Raw genomic sequence first — 14036 nt, 5'->3', positions numbered from 1 at the left:
ACACAGTTACAGAGAAACTCCATACAGAGAGAAACCCGAGGTCAGGATCGAACTAGGGAGCCTGGAGCTAGTGCCCACAGGAGGTCAACAGATATTTATCCAGATTTGTTCTAACAGTGAATGTGTTTGTGTGACAGTGTGGACCGGGGCTGGGGGATTTTCTTATGAGAGTCAGTCATTTATAAAGTATCAGAACAAAAGGAAAAACTGGGAGAAATTTTTAAGCAAAGTTTAAAGCTATTTTGTGTCTTCTTATATTGTTTGACAAGGTGAAATCTTTTAATTATGGTGCTAATAATGTAAAAGAGATTTTTTCATATAAGAAATTTTGCTTGTCAAGTTTTTTTGGGATGTCTTGAAATATGATATGATTAGATCAACAAATTCTTACAAGATATTACATACTTTAAGTTCCTTCTATTTGACAACAATTATGTTTACATGCACCCATTTTCGTTAATACGAACGTTTTCAATCTGACCGCAGCTCCTAAAAAGTACTCTTTATATGAACCCTAAATCATTGCCATCAGATTCATATATTTAAAACTAAACACCTGTGAAAGAGCAGAGTGACTGATTTCACGTTCACACCACTGCACTGCGAATGTGCACATATTTTTATTCCGGTTAGAAAAATAGATTGAACGGCTATTTTTTTTCTCTACACCGGTATATTTAAAACAACATATATACATAATAAATAAATACTAAAATAAAAACAACACCAACTGTTTAAATCTGATTAAAATTTCAGTCGGAACGAATGATCCGGTGTTTACATGAAGGCTTTTCAAACCGATCCAGCTTTTAATCTGATTAGTAATGGATTATTACGAATGTAAACATACTGATTAAATGTAGGGTTTTTTTTTTGTTTGTTTTTTTTACAGACATTGAGTTTCTTTTATTCCTTTTTCTGTTGGAGGTTTACACTGCTGCCCTAAGCCTTAAATTAAAGACTGATTTGTCAGCAGTTTTGGGCTTTGGACAAGGAACAAAAATGTCTTTTAAATATAAACCTTCAGCTAAATTAAGCATGTGGTCACAGATCATGGATGCTGAGGATATTTTTCCATGCTGTGTGTGTGTGTATATATATATATATATAAAATATGTATTTGTGTGCGTGTGTATATATATATATATATATATATATATATGTGTATACATTTACAGAATTTAGCAGAAATATATATATATGTATGTATGTATGTATGTATGTATGTATGTATGTATGTATGTATATGTATGTATGCATAGGTGTGCGTGTGTGTGTGTGTGTGTGTGTAACAACATGTGTGTGTGTGTGTGTGTGTGTAAGTTCCTCCTACAGTTACAGGACAAACAGAAGTTAAAGACTAATAGCACATGCAGTATTTGTCACATTTTGACAACACAGTATCAGTAGTCATATTAACTACACAGTCACACACAGAAAACTCCAAAAACTCCATAAACACACATTTAACTACATATGGTTGTCAATTTGGAGCGCACGAGCCAGGTGTTAATTAGTCACGTGATGACGTGTAACACTACACGTCTGGATATTACAAGCCTTTTGTTGTCTCTTGTTAACACACAACAGTTTAACTTACTTTTACTTCCTCCAGAGGTCTGAAGCAGCACTAATGAACCTCACTCCCCTCCAGTCAGAGGAAGACTCCTGGGTCTTCAGCGTGTTTCACTTGTTTGCCTACAGAAGTACAGCCATTTTGTACAGTAGGGTGGTCTTATTAAAGCCCACGTCAAAAAACATACTGTTTCACTTCATAGTGCATGTAAACAGTGCGCACGAGAGCGCAGCACCAGCGTTCACGTGTTACTGACGCTCTATTTAGTACGCTAGTATGCAAAGGTGGGCGGGGCTTAGAGTTCGTTCTCTGATAGGCCACGCCCACTCGAGTCTGCAGTTTAATACAAAGGTTTGCATTAAAACCTTTGCATAAAAGAGAAAGAAAAAAAAGAATGTTTAAAATATTCATGTTTCATATATTTTATGATTTATTTACAGCAGAATATTTAGAAGTTAATAGCTAAAAAATTTAGTCTAAGGCAAGAAACTAAGGAAACAAAGAAAGGTAAAAATCAATAGATTTTCCATTTTAATTACATTTTTATTATTATTATTATTAACTCTGGGTCTTCATTTAAAATGTGTAAATCAATTACTTTAAAGTACATATCACATATATATGTATTTTTTCTTCATCTTCCTAATATATATATATATATATATATATATATATATATATATATATATATATATATATATATATATATATATATATATGATATATAATTACTATTAAATATTAATATATTATTATTCTGTTACATCTTTTATGTAATAATTATCTACCAGCCTAATCTAACATGTCTTGGCTCATTTCATCTGACAACCTACTAAATGTCTAGTATAAGAGCACAATATTTCTAGCACATGTTTTATATCATTTCCCAACAAAACACTTTGCATGGAGGCACACGGCTATTATTATTATTCAGATGGCAGCCATTCACCATCACACACACATACAATATTAAAAAGAAGTCTCTCTTCACTAGAAAACACGTTCATAAACATTTTAATCATCTGGTTAAATCAGTAGCTCGCTGACAAACACACGTCATACAATACAGGATGAAGCAACTTCCTAGGCTCGTTAGAATGATATAAGTATTTCTTTAAAATATAATCTGAATGAGGTAAAAATCACAGTGTTTAGAAAATATGTGAAGAACAATCTCAGAATTCATGTCAGCCAGACTTTCATGTCAGTTTTAAAAAAATCCCCATGTTAATAATAAAATAGATTTTTGACAATTTGAAAAAAAAAAAAAGACTAAATGGTTAAACAAATCCCACAAAGGCAAACATTGTTTATTCTCCGTTTGACATTATGATCATGATGAAAATAAGAAGTAATCACTTTACATTATGAATCTAAAAAAAAGGCTTTACAGAAATGTCAACACACATAGGCCAAAAGAAAAAAAAGAAAAAATAAAAAGAAAAGAAAGCTTCCCTTAAACTGCAATTTAGACCGCAAATAACAAACCGACCCTGTCACAGAGAGAACATCGTATCCATCATGCAATGTCTGATAACAAGATGAGAAAAACTGTAGAAGTAATAAAGTGTACAGGATGTAAAGACTGACACTACAAGGTTTTTGGGGCACATAATAAATGACCTGCCCATCTGCCATCTGCTGGCTGTGATACTGGCTTTCGGTATATTCAGTTTAACATGTATCTATATATTAGACCTACACATGGACTTACATCTCAGTCGTACTTTAGCAGAGGTTTAGCCTCAAATCTGTTTAGTGGACACTGTGTAATACTTGTGCAGCTTTGGGTATAGTATGCCACTTTATTAGAAACACTTGTACACCTGCTTGTTTATGCAGTTATTTAATTTATTTATTAACATCAGATAAATTATTTATTGTTATTTAATATCATCAGAATGAGGAAAAAGTGTGGTTTCCGTGATCATGGTATAGTTTGTTGGTACCAGTGGGCTGCTTTGGTTATTGAGAAATAATCACACACACAAACACACAATCTCCAAAAATCTCCATGATTTTTGTTGTTGTTGTTGTTGTTGTTGTGCGGCTGCCACATAATGATTAGTTGTTCCTAATAAAGTGGCCGGTTTTGAATTAAAAAGGAAGGGGGAAAAAACGATCCTGATTTACAGTAATCTCTCAACACTACTCCGTTCCTCCATTCATGACACACCGGATGTCCCGTGAACGATGACTGTGTAAAACATGACTAGATCTCCATTCCAGTATCAGTATAAAACCAGGTGACGTTATACTCATAACATGGACCTCGACAAAACAGAGAACTTCTTACTGACAAACAGCTGACATCTGACTGACAAATACAAATTTAAACAAATGGTCCATATTTACACCAGACGAGTGTTCACACACATTCAGACTTACAGACACGGACGACATCGTGGTCCGAGTTTATTAATAAATAACACCTTCTTGACATGAGTTTGCATTGTAATGTCTTCCTTAATCTTTCAATTTTGTACTTTTCCCCTCCAAGATTGCTAATGGAACATTTAAAAAAATAAATAAAACTAACTAAAAAGCACTTAGAAAAGCCCACAATATTCTCCTGTATTGTTCTGCACTCATGTCTACATCAGAGCTTCATCACATCACCTTCCAAAGAACCAAAATCTCTCCGTATCTTTAAATCATATATATTTGTTTCATAGAATATATCTTGCATGTAAACAACCAAACGAGATACAACCAAATGAGCCACTTCTTTGAATTTCTGAATTCCTTTAGTGCAAAACCTCTCACCTTGTTGCTCAATGTAGAAACACAGTGAGTGTGTGCTTTCATCCAGACAGCGTGCACAGTGCAGCGATTTGGCACTTTGGACATACGAAGCAGTTTGGCATTGATGTGCTGGTCATGTGGTTGAAACAATTGTCTTGTTCAAACGATAGATAATCTACTGTTTCTTTCCGTACTGTCTTTGGGGTAGTTATGCTGCTCAGTGCTGATAAGAAAATAGGAGTCCAAAAGCTAGCGTTGCCGTTTGGTTTGGTTTACGTTGCGTTCTTTAAATTCCGACACAATGACGTCTCTGGGTATTTAAGCAGAGATGGGATTATATAAGCGTTAAATACAGCAGGGTATAATTGTTCAACTAAACAGGATTATAAAAATAGGATAAAATGTTACTGTGAACTGAAGAAAAAAAAAAAAAACAATTCCTGATGGGTGGTTTTACATTAGCGGATACAGAGACTAATACATGTGGCGTAATCAGCTGTTTGCCAAGCGGCCTTGCGTGTGCTAATGGAAGCGCTTTCCTGCAACGCAAGAGCAAAACCATCTCACAACAACAAGAAAGCTTGTGCTGTTGTTAGTGGATATCTCATGATCTTATTAGGAGGAAACATCTTGTTATTCTGAGGAAATCTCTCACTGTTACAAGACAATAATCTCGTTATTAATCTTGAGAAATATCTCATTGTTACGAGAAATCTTAGGATGAAAAAAAGCTTAGTTGGAAGATCACGTTTTTACATAAAAAGCTTATTATTAAGAGAGAATCACCTTTGTAGTAAACGTGTTCGGTTAGTTAACAGTTAACTCAATCATTTTCATAATAATCAAAGATGATTTGGAATAAAAACCAGATGTAAACTGATTTTTATTTTCCACAATAATGAATAGTTTTTCTTGCAATACCGTTGTTTTTTTGATAATTTTCTCATAATAAGGAGATGCTGAAGGAATTTTTTTTATGATGTGTCAGAAACGTGCTCCTGTACATGCCACACTGGTCGGTTTGTGTACGTTCTTTCTAAAATAATCCTTTTTTCTCATTTATGATGTTTACCATCTTCAACTTAAACACTATTGAATCCTCTACTGCATCTGCTGCTAACACTTCTACCAAACATCCTTCACACTCCAGATGAAATTGATCTGAACTGCAGGAAGTGCGCCGGACCGACGCCAAACGTATGCTGTAATAAAAAACAAGGGTACAAAGATGCGACGGTCCTTCAGTTTAATGTACAGCAGTAGAAAGTCAGAATACAAAAATCCGGATACGACAAATGGTGTACTGTAAAAAAAATCTGTACGGTCCTAGCAGATACACCACAATACAAGCTCTAGGTGTGATTCCTGTGACGTCAGACGATGACGACAGTAACTGCAGAGACACTAAAAGCTCTTGAACTGAATTCGGCCTTAAAGTAAACTAATAAACCCCTTCGTTCCAAATGAAGCAGATATGTATCGAACAGATCAACGACCACCGCTTAAATCAAGAAGCTATGGCCTATGAGAGATTGGCATCAATTACATTTCTTTATCAAACACCCCCCCCCACACACACACAAAACTAACAACAACAATCAAAAGTATAATTGTTGAATAGTTGATAATTAAAAAAAAAACCCACTAAGTACTGCGAGAGCTGGTCTCAAATGTTCCTTCCTCAAACGCCAGTCTGCTGAGCACTGGATAGTAAATAGAGGGTTTTTAAGGCAACTTGTATTTGTTAAGCTCCATTAAGACCCAATCGATTCCTCTTGTTAGCAAATCACTGTGACCAATTAAAGCCTCGAACTGGCCAAGGTTTTTTTTCCCCATTGTAAACTGAAGCGCAATCAGCCCCAGTGTCATTCTCTGAGGCTCACCGCAATCGCTCGTCTGTCCTTAATCACGTTTTAGTAACATCCCATTTGGGTTAGGTTGGAGGGAGAGAAAAGAGCCGCTCGGGCTCGTCGGTCTTGAGGCGAGTTCCTCACAGCTCTGAGTTGTACGAGGTGAAGGGACGTGAGGGACATCCTGGACTTTCAGGAGGTTTTCTCTTTCTGGTTGCAGTTGCTGTCTGTGATGGAGAAGTTGTTCGCCCCTACTGACTGGGTCTGTTTCTCCTGCAGCTTGTCACGTGATGATCTGCGCTTCACAGGAAGGGCAAGGACCAGCAGGACACAGATCACATGCAGAAAGTAGTACCAGGACCTGAGAGAGAGAGAGACAGAGAGAGCGAACGAGGGAGCGAGCAAGCGAGAGAGAGAGAGAGAGAGAGAGAGAGAGAGAGAGAGAGAGAGAGAGAGAGAAGAAAGTGAGAGAAAAGAAAGAGAGAGACAGAGAGAGAGACACAAAAAAGAGTGACAGAGACGCACACAAAAAAGAGAGAGAGAGAAAGAAAGACAAAGACACAGAGAGAGAGTGATAGAGTGATAGAAAAAGAGTGGGAGTGAGAGAGAGACAAACAGACAGACAGATACCCAGACAGACATATGGAGCGAGAGAGACACAGAGAGAGCGAGAGCGAGAGGGAAGCAGAGAGAGCGAGAGCGAGAGAGAAGCAGACAGAGAGAGAGATAGAGAGAGAGGTTAGTGTATCATACTGGGCCATGCATCACTTTAAAAGGTCACATTACATATAATTCCCTATTAATTACTAAACGTACGGCTGGATTATAACTGATATAACTGAAAGGTGTCAACACTTAAGATTTAACACGTAGTTTATGATTATTATAAGTTTTTAAAAAAAAAAATAAATAAATAAAAAAAGCTTTTGTTTGTCTTTCTAAGTCCCTACAACTCACTCTCTTTCTGTCTCTCTCTCTCTCTGTCTTTCTCCCTACAACTCACTCTCTTTCTCTTTCTGTCTCTCTCTCTCTCTGTCTTTCTCCCTACAACTCACTCTCTTTTTCTCTCTCCCTCCATCACTCTCTCGTTCTTTCTCTGTCTCTCTCTTCCTGTCTTTCTGTCTCACTCTCTTTCTCTTTCTCTCTCTCTGTCTTTCTCCCTACATCTCACTCTTTTTCTCTTTCTCTCTCTCCCTCCATCACTCTCTCGTTCTTTCTCCGCCTCTCTCTTCCTCTGCCTCTCTCTTCCTCCATCTCTCTCTCTCTAGTTCATGTTAAGAATATTACATGAACGTGGTCTGACGTTTGATGTCTCCTACTTTAGACGTTTGATATAAAATGACCAAACAAGGGGAAGATGATTTGGAGCATGAAAACACACCATTGTTTCTACTCTCCTGGCTGGCCTTCTGTAACCTTCAGCTCCTTCAGCACACCCATCATCATCATCATCGCTCTGCCTCATTCTCTTTTTAATAAGCGTTCTTTATAACGTTCTGTGGGAAATGTAATAAGCCTACAAATTACCGTCATAGATTTCCTTTGTCTCGACATGGGCCATAAAACCAGCTCTTCCCTTGAACGCTTGCCCTAAAACTATCTGATTAATGGTGTTGCTGCGGCAGACGGAGGCAAAATCACGCTCTCTGTTTCACCTCTGTCAGAGATAATCACTCTCGTAAGCCATCTTGGATTTGGTTTACTACTCGTTGATTCAGAGAGAGTGCAGGCGATTTGATCGGCATCGCCTTTGCCTGTTGTTGGTTAATCTCACCAGTAAAACCTCAGCGAAGGTCCGACTGCCAACACCACGAACGGTACCACTGTGTAGCATATAGCGATCTGTGTGCTGGCCCACGTAATCACATCGTAGATGAGCTTGTGTGTAGAGGAGCCCAGGAAGTGCTGTCTTACGTTATGTCTTACCTAAAGAGAGAAGACAAACCTTTATTAATAATAATAAAAAAAAGTTATTCTGATATCATTTTTTTATCTGATCGTAAGTGCGGCTTTTTGCAAAAATGGGCTGAATAATACATTGCAGACAATATGTTGACTTTTACTGAATTAATGAGCTCAAAGCTTCTTCGCTGCACATCGCATTGATGTGACTTGACATTTAAAGGTCCTTTGCTGCTGCCTGACTCAATTCCTCTAACACTGAAAGAATCTTCATCGACGTCCATCATTACAGACGAGCGGTCGTAAAGTAATCCTCATTTATAATAAAGGCACATAAGCAAAGATACTACAAATGATTATATAATGAATAAAGAATAGCAGAGCAGGAAATAATCAACAGTTTGTGTGGTGAAATGCGGATTGGCGAGTCATTGTCCTTGTCACAGTATTGATTCCTGTGGTACCGTAGTACTATGGACAGTCCGGAGTCCCTGTGTGTGAGGTGTTACATTAGATACTGCTGTGCTTTTATCCAAAAATAATCCGCACCTACTGAATCTGAATATACAGATATATGGAATAAACGTGTACGAGACGAGATATGATCGTCCCTCGTCTCTCTTTAGAAGTTAATAAAACCAAAATATTGTGCTGTAGAGAAACTGCAAAACCTTCTGTCCTGACAATTTAAAAGTGCTTACAACTACACAAGTGCTGACACTGGAGACTCCTTCCAATGACGTCCCTTTACTGTATCAGTCATTTATGTGCAGAGGTCATAGTACAAGTCCCTGTGAATGTTCTTACTACAGGAACACGCGTATAAATACACACGTGTGATTTGCCTCGTAGTCAGAGCGGCTGGTTAACCCTTTTTTACCAGTTCGCTGACAGAATGGTAATTATATTATCAGACATTTTCAATGGGCATAAACAACTAAATTATTCAATCGCTGCAAGTCTGAATTAAAATGTCTCTGTACTCTGTTGGCTTTCTGTGGGAGATGTTTCGCCCTCTGCTGGATAAACTTGGTGAAGATATTCAAATATTAGATAGAAGAAGCTTTTATTTTCTCATATATACATCACAGCACACTGAAATTCTTTCTTTGCATATCCTAACTTTGGAAGTTGGGGTCAGAGCACAGGGGGACAACCATGATGCAGTGCCTCTGGAGCAGAGAGGGTTAAGGGCCTCGCTTAAGGGCCCATCAGTGGTAGCTTGGCAGTGCTGAAGCTTGAACCCCGATCGTCCAATCAACAACCCGTAGCCTTAACCGCTTGAGATTTTTGAACAAGCATTTGAGGCATCTCGGAGAGCAGAAATGGGTTTTATATCACAATTTACTTAAGATAGAAACATTTGTATGAAAAAACAATGTTTGAAACTAATGTATAAAAAAAAAATAAAATAAAAAAAATTGCCCCTAGAAGGTTAAGTAACAGAACAGATACATTTGCAGATTACATTTTTTGTCCTCTGGTTAAGTCAAGTCAGGGGGATTTAATTGTCATCTCTATCACACACACACACACACACACACACACACACACACACATATATATATATAAGAATAAAGCAACCAATTTTAGCATTTTATATCTGTCTCTCTCTCTTTCTCTCTCTATATATGAGTGATACTTACTGCCCGGGCTGCCAGTGTCATGACGATGCCGGTGACGAAGGTGAAGTAATATCCTGGGTACACTCCATGCCATATGGCAGACAGCAGGAATGTGGCTGCTGTTGGGTTGTATGGACAGCGCTCATAACATACCCTACAGGCGACATACACGACATGACAAAGTGTGAGCACGAGCGCAACCTGAAAGCAGTAACAGAGTATTTAACAGTAACAGAGATTTGCCTTTTAAGCCAAAGCGCTGTCTGAATGTTCCAGTTGTCGAGGAATGTCTTGAAGCTTGTAGCAAGCTGAATTTAAACCAGAGAGAAAAAGGACACTCGTCAGTTTCTTAGAGACAAAGGAAAGACAGAACTGACAGATGCATGACTTTCTCATACCTCTATATCCAGTATTCTCAAGTTTGATATCAGGTCCCATCTCGGGGTGCCGTCTTTGTGGTAACCATTGAAGCCAAAACCGGCAGCATTGTTTATCGCGTCAGCTGGAAAAAAAACAACAAAAAAAAACAAGAGAATAAATAACTTACTAAAGTTTCTATAGAAACAAATCATTCTATAGTAACAACAGACAACATATGAATCATTGTGGATGTAGTGAAGTTTTCAAAATGGACTTTATTTAACATTTATGGAAGGTGTAAGTTGTCCTCCATGGGAACTTTTCAGTTTCTCAGTAACATGACAAATATGTAGAGAGAGGAAAAAAAGAGGCTAGTGAACAAACAATAGTTTATAGCTGCTATAATATAAGTAAAAAATAACTTGTTTCACGGCTGCTTCACAACAATAAAAGCACTGTTGGTGAGTAATTAAAAGTAAACGATGTTACTAACTTTTTTCAGTAACATGACAGTAGCTACTTTAAAAATTGTGTAGCTTTTCCGGTTACTAAGTTATTCTTTTCACACGTCATAGCCCAATCAATTTCTTATGTTTTTTTTTATCCTCTTCATAGCATAACTGTGGTACATGATCATCCCTGATCAGCCCTGGGTTAATATCAGCAGCTTTGCTTTGTTTGGTCTGAATCTCACCACCCCACTTTCCTATAACAGCACACCCCATCATCTTTTATTCCTTTTTAGGAATCTTCCATTATAGGATATTTTATAATGCACCATTTTTTTTCAATATAAGGTGATAAAAGGCATATCCTCTTTTTTAAAAAGTACTTTATAAAGAGTTCCTTTTTTAGGCACAAGAGGGCAGCATTGCATCAACATAACATGGAATATGAGCAATGACACACAATGAAGATATCCAGAGCAAAGGCTGCCTCACTCACCCAGTGTCCATACGAAATAGTACTTGGGCCGCAGGCTGAGCATGGACAGGTAGAGGTAGAGGATGCGCAGGTAAAAGGGCTGGGAGGTGATATATGGGTCGTCGATGACACGCTCCACAGGACATATGCGATAGAAGGTAAGGTAGACCAGCAGACAAAGAGCACAAGTGCCCAGCTTCACCAGCACGTCTCTCTGAAACAAGTAGCTGCAGTCAGTATGTGTACTATTCACTTAAACCCAAATGTCCACCTAAATGACAAACTGAAGGTGGTTATGGAATTACTATGCAGTGAGATCTATTCTATTTTGTTTTTCAGTATCTTGGGTAAATAACCCAGATGCAAGTTGTTTGTTCTTTGTTGTTGTGAGATAACACTGATTTATTCTGTAGCCTAGCTCGCTCAATGTAACAGACAAGCTCGAACACATCTGCAATGTTCACGACTGTTAATAACTAGAAATTTTTACTGTGTAACGGGAACCTGACTTTTAACCCTACTGCTGAAACCAAAAAAATCTTCTTTGGGTCCCATTTTGAATGGGTTAAAATAATTACATTTATTGACAGCACTGTTTAAACAGCTCTGGCAGAAGAGTACGCAATTTCGATTTGAACACATTTCTATTAAAGCAGTCGCTCTAAGAAATGTGTGTTTTTATACTAACACTACTAACACCTTGCACAAAGTACAGTGGGCACGTACAGATTTAACAAACTCGTGTAATTGTTGATGAAGTGCCATTTTCCGAGAGGAGAAATTTATTTAACATTCGCTAAAGGACACTTCAGTGTCAGTGCTTTGTAACAGTCATAGGTACATTTGTTGCTTTAACTTTTCTTGCCATGATAAAGTCTACTGATCAGCAAGATTTGTGCTTTGAAGTTGCTCTGGAACATGACAAACTCAATTTTGCTTATTAACTTAAGAGACATTGGTGATGGCTGAATGTCATATTTTAACAAAGTAATTAAATGTGTGTGTCACTCTGTTATAAATTAACCGGATGTGTCATTTTATTATAAATTAACTGGAGGTGTCATTTTGTTATAAATAAACTGGAGGTGTCATTTTGTTATAAATAAACTAGATGTCATTTTGTTATAAATAAACAATGTCATTTTGCTATAAATTAACTGGAGGTGTCATTTTGTTATAAATAAACTGGAGGTGTCATTTTGTTACAAATTAACTGGAGGTGTCATTTTGTTATAAATTAACTGGAGGTGTCATTTAGTTATAAATTAACTGGAGGTGTCATTTAGTTATAAATTAACTGGAGGTGTCATTTAGTTATGAATTAAATGGAGGTGTCATTTTGTTATAAATAAACTAGATGTCATTTTGTTATAAATTAACTGGAGGTGTCATTTTGTTATAAATTAACTGGAGGTGTCATTTTGTTATAAATTAACTGGAGGTGTCATTTAGTTATGAATTAAATGGAGGTGTCATTTTGTTATAAATAAACTAGATGTCATTTTGTTATAAATAAACGATGTCATTTTGCTATAAATTAACTGGAGGTGACCCGGCCCCGGATAAGCGGTAGAAGATGGATGGATAACTGGAGGTGTCATTTTGTTATAAATAAACTGGAGGTGTCATTTTGTTACAAATTAACTGGAGGTGTCATTTTGTTATAAATTAACTGGAGGTGTCATTTTGTTATAAATTAACTGGAGGTGTCATTTTGTTATAAATTAACTGGAGGTGTCATTTAGTTATGAATTAAATGGAGGTGTCATTTTGTTATAAACTAGATGTCATTTTGTTATAAATTAACTGGAGGTGTAATTTTGTTATAAATTAACTGGAGGTGTAATTTTGTTATAAATTAACTGGAGGTGTCATTTTGTTATAAATTAACTGGAGGTGTCATTTTGTTATAAATTAACTGGAGGTGTCATTTAGTTATGAATTAAATGGAGGTGTCATTTTGTTATAAATAAACTGGAGGTGTCATTTTGTTATAAATAAACTAGATGTCATTTTGCTATAAATTAACTGGAGGTGTCATTTTGTTATGAATTAAATGGATGAGTCATTTTGTTATGAATTAAATGGATGAGTCATTTTGTTATAAATAAACTGGAGGTGTCATTTTGTTATGAATAAACTGAAGGTGCCATTCTGACAAATTCCTGTAATACAGGAGTAAATTAATTACTTCAGAATGTGTGGTTAACGAACAATAATCTTAATAATTTCTGTAAAAGAACAATCAGTGCTGTTTTTAGAAAGGAGAATAAAGCTATTATTTAAAAATGTAAATTAAGATTATGGGCATCTTATAGTACTTACTGTAAACTGTCTAACTGCTATATTAATTAAACTAGAAAAAATCCTTAGATTATAGATTATTTACTATTTTATATATTTAAGTGCAATATTTGCAAGCAGATCCTAAAAAGAAAAAAAAAGTTCAACAAAAAAGTCTACAAAAGTACATATAGCTGTATATATTTATCTACTGTACCTGATTGCAGCATAACCTTTGCTGTAATCTTAAGTATCAGCAAATAAGCAAATAGACTTAGAATACTAAACAGTGAGCTGAACACATACTCTATAGAGCCAGGAAAGACATATTGTTCCTCATTATGAATCCAGCAGCTTTGTCTTTTAACAGCACAGACAGAGGACTAAAGCAGAGTCAATAGATGTCGCAATGGGATCCAGATGTTATTGGCTGTTTTTATATGGAGATGTACTTAGCTGACAATGCCAAATGGCAAAAAAAAATGTTTGGAGATCTGAATACAACACCTTAGCACGCAAAGCAGATGGCTACAGGCTATTGTTAGTGATAAGGGAACCCATGGGAACTGAAGCGTTCTGATCTGATATACTCTTTTCCTACATAGCAGTTGCAATTTTCTGTGGATATGCTGAGAGCAACCATGTTCTCCTGCTTCAGTGATTCCCACAGGGCCACACAGAGGAGACTAGCAAAACCCCACCCTGACCAAGCTACAAAGGGAATTTTTTTTCTGCCTGTACGAAAGACACCAATATCTCCACTAGATCATA

General features: G+C 36.7%; 2 protein-coding genes across 6 annotated transcripts in view; both read right to left on the bottom strand.

Annotated features, from left to right (window-relative positions):
- The window catches only part of kidins220a (kinase D-interacting substrate 220a), a 52160-nt gene extending 50367 nt beyond the window's left edge, over nucleotides 1–1793 (bottom strand). For 2 of the 4 annotated variants that reach the window (XM_060880035.1, XM_060880040.1), the window contains exon 1: nucleotides 1601–1793. The gene's annotated coding sequence lies outside the window, so the exon portion shown is untranslated. The remainder of the gene's footprint in view (nucleotides 1–1600) is intronic. The other 2 variants (XM_060880038.1, XM_060880039.1) reach the window with 1 other exon arrangement.
- A 781-nt stretch (nucleotides 1794–2574) lies between these two features.
- The window catches only part of mboat2a (membrane bound O-acyltransferase domain containing 2a), a 60867-nt gene continuing 49405 nt past the window's right edge, over nucleotides 2575–14036 (bottom strand). For both annotated transcript variants that reach the window (XM_060880031.1, XM_060880032.1), the window contains 6 exons: nucleotides 11004–11196; nucleotides 10097–10200; nucleotides 9942–10006; nucleotides 9720–9852; nucleotides 7946–8097; nucleotides 2575–6532 (listed from right to left, as the gene is read on the bottom strand). In XM_060880031.1, the coding sequence (XP_060736014.1) occupies nucleotides 6364–6532; nucleotides 7946–8097; nucleotides 9720–9852; nucleotides 9942–10006; nucleotides 10097–10200; nucleotides 11004–11196 (816 nt within the window). In that variant the 3' untranslated portion in view covers nucleotides 2575–6363. The remainder of the gene's footprint in view (nucleotides 6533–7945; nucleotides 8098–9719; nucleotides 9853–9941; nucleotides 10007–10096; nucleotides 10201–11003; nucleotides 11197–14036) is intronic.

This window comes from Tachysurus vachellii, chromosome 10 (genome assembly GCF_030014155.1).
Source record: "Tachysurus vachellii isolate PV-2020 chromosome 10, HZAU_Pvac_v1, whole genome shotgun sequence".
NCBI classification, from domain to species: domain Eukaryota; kingdom Metazoa; phylum Chordata; class Actinopteri; order Siluriformes; family Bagridae; genus Tachysurus; species Tachysurus vachellii.
This window is presented reverse-complemented; position numbering and strand designations above follow the sequence as displayed.